This window comes from Mastomys coucha, unplaced genomic scaffold (genome assembly GCF_008632895.1).
Source record: "Mastomys coucha isolate ucsf_1 unplaced genomic scaffold, UCSF_Mcou_1 pScaffold16, whole genome shotgun sequence".
In the NCBI taxonomy this organism is placed as follows: domain Eukaryota; kingdom Metazoa; phylum Chordata; class Mammalia; order Rodentia; family Muridae; genus Mastomys; species Mastomys coucha.
In genome coordinates this window covers 66603969-66609968 of record NW_022196898.1, presented here as the reverse complement: position 1 = coordinate 66609968, position 6000 = coordinate 66603969, and the positions used below count along the sequence as shown (strand labels likewise).

General features: G+C 33.9%; 1 protein-coding gene across 1 annotated transcript in view; it reads right to left on the bottom strand.

Moving 5' to 3' along the window:
- Positions 1 to 6000, bottom strand: part of Dpyd (dihydropyrimidine dehydrogenase) — an 835953-nt gene that overhangs the window by 508257 nt on the left and 321696 nt on the right. The window contains exons 9-10 of the mRNA XM_031375299.1: positions 5527 to 5634; positions 3166 to 3335 (exon numbers count right to left, since the gene is read on the bottom strand). Of these exons, the coding sequence (XP_031231159.1) occupies positions 3166 to 3335; positions 5527 to 5634 (278 nt within the window). The remainder of the gene's footprint in view (positions 1 to 3165; positions 3336 to 5526; positions 5635 to 6000) is intronic.

The window sequence follows — 6000 nt, the reverse complement described above, 5'->3', positions numbered from 1 at the left end:
ATATATATATATATATATATATATATATATATGTATATATATATAAAATACATATATATATTATACACATACACATATATATACATATATATCATAACTCCAATAATGTTAATACATGCCACTAATTACACATCCCACATTGTGGTTTTGCCTAAAATTATTACATGGGTCCTCTTGATATTTAAAATTCAGTTAACCTGGAAGATAAGTAGAAGAAATCATAGTTTTGAAACTCTCTAGAGAATTCTGATGCTAAAATTGTTTGTTGAACACTTTATAACAATTCTTGATTAGAAAAGTGATAAAACAGAGTTAGAAAGACAACCACAGTATTAGATTTCATGCATATAAATGTCAAGTCATTCTAAGGATATTTAAAAGTTTTGGTTACTTGTAAGGTAATAATAAAGGAACAGTCATTCTTGATATAAGTAAGCCCCTGGAATTCTATTAAATCTGCACCGAAGGCAAGGAACTTGTGCTCCTGAAGCCCATTCCTTCCTCTTAGCATCCTGTAACCACACCCATCCTACTGGATCTGGCTGTCTAATAAGTTACACCTACAGTGTAATATCTTCCATTCTGTATATTATCACACCAACCAATGTTTTACTTTTTATTAGCCACTAACCAGCCTCCGTGCTTCTATCTCTACAGTCCCAAAGTCAAAATTCTGCAGAGTAGTAAATCCAAAAGCTATCCTAAGTCTACATCATTCTCTATACAAAACAGTCCCAAGGTTTTACTTTCTACCTAGTAGAAGCTTATCAGTGACCACAATTACTGACCACAATCTCATAGGAAGCCTATAGTTACCATCTATTCACATGAACTCTCTAGGAGATTTCCTCTGCTATGATTAACAACATTTAACCAAGTCAACAGTGCTTATTACTGGATGCCAATCTTTACTCAATGTTATCTTTTCTATTTGCAAAACTAATCAGAAAGACCTACAAACTGCTCTAGGTAAGAGAGAAGTCCCTGTCTTTCCCTTCACCATACTCTGCACCAAAGCAAACACCTGTACATTCTATATGTCCTCATATCAGTAATCTTTACATAGATTATAGGATATTGAACAATACTTTTCAATATACCACTGATGGTACAATACATTTACTTTCCATATAATCAAGTGCATTAAGGAGTTGTTTAGTCCCTTACTCATTTCCTAACTATAAATTTTATGATGGCATGAAATTCTCTCTAATATATTCCAGTCACTTGAATGAATGCCTAGTATACAATAGGTAGTAAGTCAAAATAAGGTACATGAATACACACATTTACTTTCCTAAGGCATTACTTAGTCTGCATTTTCTTCTGAGTTTTATGTAAGACAGAAACAGCTGCCGTGTATTTCTAGTCACTCTTTCTAGTGGAAGATGAAGAGATATGATGATACTATCAGGAATGAAATAATTAGTACTGCTATTTGGGGTGTTTAAATTTGTTTATGGAATGTCCTCCAAAAGCTACATCCCAAAGCTTCTTTCTCACTCAACAGTGTTATTAGGAGGTGATAGAAGCTCTAGAAGGTGGACCGAATCGGAAGAAATTTGTCACTGAAGTAGTGACCTTGTTACTTGTTTCTATCACAGTGATCTGCCAACACTGACCTAAAATAAATCTTTGCTCTGTTCAGTTTTTCTTTTTTTTTTCTTTTTTCTTTAAATCTCAGGTCTCCATTAACAGAATCCCAATACATGAGATTAACTTCTCTTTCCAGCCTTCAAGAGTCAACTTTTGGTCACGAAACCTTTTAAATCATAGGAATATATAAACATAATAATAGTATAAAAATGTTTCACCAATTTGTTATATTTCCTAAGTTCAATACTATACAAAGCAATGAAAACTAAGTAAAGTTGCTACTGTTTCTCTTTTAATTTGGATACTTAAATTTGTAGGATGATGTAAGTGAACTAATTAATGCCTAAATGTGGATCCCAGAAATGATTCTTAGGATTATAAGAATACCTCTGAAAATACTCATTAAAAGTGTGGAAGGAGTAAAACTCACTGAGGAAGGCTGATGTTTGCAACCTGCTATGAACTAGGGGTGATGGATCATTTACTAAGGTCAATTTGTACTACAGTTGTTCCAAACTGACAAATTACCCACCAACTGCAGTTATAATTCCTGCCAGATTGAGAGCTTTCAAACATGTGTGGGCATTCTCAAGTAAATAAAATTCAAAATACTGATTTGAATAAAGTAGGTAATTCATCTTTTCATAAATATGCTCAATCTATGGCCTAACCACTAATATCCCTTTTAAAATCTTATCTTTTTCTGATACCATTAGAGTTGGAGAGATCATGGTGTATACAGCCAGCTGATGTATTAACAGAAGACTAATCAGAATGAAATGATGTTAAATCTGTCGTCTTTACTAAGTTAACTAAATACTGAATTGGAGCAGTGTTCATATTGAAGCTCTTTTAAAGTACTCTGCTGCAATGTCATTCAATTGTCTTTCTAGCAGAAACAGTTGACTCTAAATGTGAACAGAGTGTGCATAAAAACATCTTTTATATATATATATATATATATATATATACCTACATATATAGAAATATATGTGTATATGACATTATTTGTGTATGATAATATATGTAGTATACATATATGCTACATACAATAGTATATACAATGCATATATTATAAAAATTATATATACATATATAATGTATATGTACATGTTATATATATATATATATATATATATATATATATATATATATATACTAGTATAGTTGGGCTTCAGGGATCTTAGATGATTCCAATTATAACATTCATTTAGCATCCACATATTTTATGAAAATTGTAGTTTGGTAGATTGTTGAGGTTATAGATTTACCACATTTGACAGATACTAATTAGAATACACTTCAAAGATATTAAAACACTGATAAAAAAGATACACCAGTGATTTTGACCCAAATACATGTATCATTTTACCCAAATTAATATTTAAAGTTCCTTTTAAGTGGACTGTCAGAATAAAAATAATTACATATACCCTTGAATTCAATTATTTTTTCCCTTGTCCATTTTAAGGACAATTTAGTTCTTTAAAGTAGGACTGCATAGCCACAGTGTCATTGCCTAAAATCTGCAGGATTTCACCCCTAGCTCCTCCGATGCTTCTACTTCACCTCCTCTGGAACAGCTCGGATATTAACAAAGCCCTTTCTGAAGACGATGAACACGCGACGGGCTCCACAGCGCAGAGCGGATGTTGCACAGTCAAAGGCAGTATCTCCAGCTCCGAGTACAATCACGGCTCCCCTTATGGATGGCAATGGAGAGTGACAGGCACACATTCCTGAACGATGAAAAGAAAACCCCATTTTCAAGTAGAGAAACCATTTCTGCATGACAGCTCAAAAGATACTTGTACTCAAAGCACTGTAAAATTGCATCTTGCAGTTTTCCAGGGTGGAGTGTCACTATCAAATTATTCTGCTTCGTTGAAAGACAGTTTTATTCCCATTTTAAAAATATGCTCATATATGTAATTTTATACTCAGTACTCTTAGCTTCCCTTTTTTCCTCTTCGATAAGGACTGCTGTAGCACTTTAAAACAATTTTAGTCATGCTAAACAGAAGGAATCAATTAAATACCTATGATAGTCATGATACATATTTTTTGCATGTACATAATTAAAGTTCTATACATCAGTGAAACAAAGCAATCCTTATAATCTCAACCCATAGTTTAGAGCATTTTGTTAAGACACTTCACATAATTTCTAACATAACTCTACTATATAGTTTATATTTAGTAAAAATAAAATTAAGATGTTGAATATACATCATCTTTGTAAATCTAGAGTTTCTCAACATAATGACTATATAACTTTCTCTATTAACTGAATTTCTCTGGTCATTCTGAGAAGCTAGAATACATCTATCTATCTATCTATCTATCTATCTATCTATCTACCTATCTATCTATCTATCTCCTATTCATTTATTTATTTAGTTAATTTCATGCTTGTGTATATGCAGACATTCCCATGTCACAGTGTACAAAGGGTAGATAAAGAACATCTTTCAGGTGAAATCCCTCTTTGGCCCTATAGTGGGATCCAAGAATAGAGCTCGTGTGTCAGGACTACATTCAAGTGCTTCTTCCTACTGAGCCATCCCATCAGCCAAGGAAATATGACTTCCCAAGTGGGTATTTCTCAGACCATGTGTAGGAAGATCTGTTATCCTAACAAAGATACTTGGAGAAAAGGAAATTCAGACTGTGTTCTGTGTTAGGCAGTACTCTATTATCAGTACTGTATTATAAACTGCTGATAAGATGAATTACTATAATTTTTGAAATGCTGCCCCAGATGATGTCTAGACCTATAATTTCAATAAATATAATCATTTTGTTTAGATGATCATTTGTTGGGGAATCCCAACATTCTGGGATTCTCAAATATAAGCTTGGTGCACCATGATCTTCCTGGGGAAAAACACACAAACTTCCAGGATTCAGGGGTTGAGAAACAGTCATGGAAGATATCCTTCACTGCCATCACCTTTCAAGGAATTTAATTCTTGTCTGTTTAAATTTTCCAAGGAAAGGGAAATATATGTCTTTGATCATTTCTATACATAATTAGATGTAGAAACAGATATGGCTCTGTATTCTTTAAAAAATAAATGTTTAAAAGGTTTAGACCATCTAGTTAAAAAAAAAAATACTACATCTTCTTTATCACAAAGACAAGGGCACTAATGGAGCCAAAACTTCGCATAGTCTTCCTTTCAGGTTGTTCATCTTGGGGTACATGAAATAATAGTGTGTCTATCAAAATGTCTTACTTTAACTACTTGGAATTACTGCTCTAGAAGAGTCCTTGATCTTCCTGCCTCTGCAGACACACATCATTTCAGACATGTGAAGACTCATCTTGCTTTAAAATAGCTCCCAAACTAGAAATCTTGCCCTTATTGCTAAAATCTCTTCTGGTGTTAGGTGCAGTCTTTTTATTTTCAATTAGTTTTTCAGGGTGCACTTTAGACTTACATGGAACTCTCTGTCTCCCTGTCTCTCTGTCTCTCTGTCTCTCTGTCTCTCTCTATCTCTCTCTCTCTCTCACACACACACACACACACTCTCACTCTGTGTCTCTGTCTGTCTGTCTCTCTCTCTCTCTCACACACACACACATACACACACACACACACAAACACCTTTCTCTGTCTCTCTGTCTCTCTGTCTCTCTCTGTCTCTCTGTCTCTGTCTCTCTGTCTCTCTCTCTCTCTCTCACACACACACACACACACACACACACCACACACACACACCTTTCATGATGCTTTCTTGGAAGAATAAGCAATTCTATAATTCCTGCAAATGGCTGTATCAGTTTTTAGTGTTTTTATCTTAGTGCTATTTATTCAAGGATCCTGATAAGATATGAATAATGTCTTATTGAGTTTGAATTTAATATAAATTTATAATGCCTGGGGCAACACTGACAACATTAAGACAGAAGACAATAAGTTTTACCTGTTTTACTGCTTTTGGCGACGAGTGGCAGAAAATCTTTGGATGTGTAAAATCCCTGGACTTGTGTCAAGCCTTGGAAAATATGGTACTTTTTGGGTTCTGGCAAGCCTATTTAATAAAGTTAAAAAATATCAATAGCAATCATTTTACTAAGTCATTATTAAAATTAGGAAAATAGTGACAATCTTCAAAATACTGTGGTTCTTAATGGAAAAAAATTTCTATAAACACACCAAAAAAAAAAGAAAGAAAGAAAGAAAGAAAGAAATGTAGATAACACAAGTGTACTGGCTGATTTTATGTCAACTTGACAAAAGAAACAGTCATCATTTAGGAGGGAGCTTCAGTTTAGATAGTGTTTCCCCAGGATCAGGCTGTGGACAAGGCTGTAGGGCAATTTATTAATTAGTGATTGACAGAGGCCAAGTCTGTCACGAGTGTTATCATCCCTCGACCGGTGGACCTGTGTTGTAT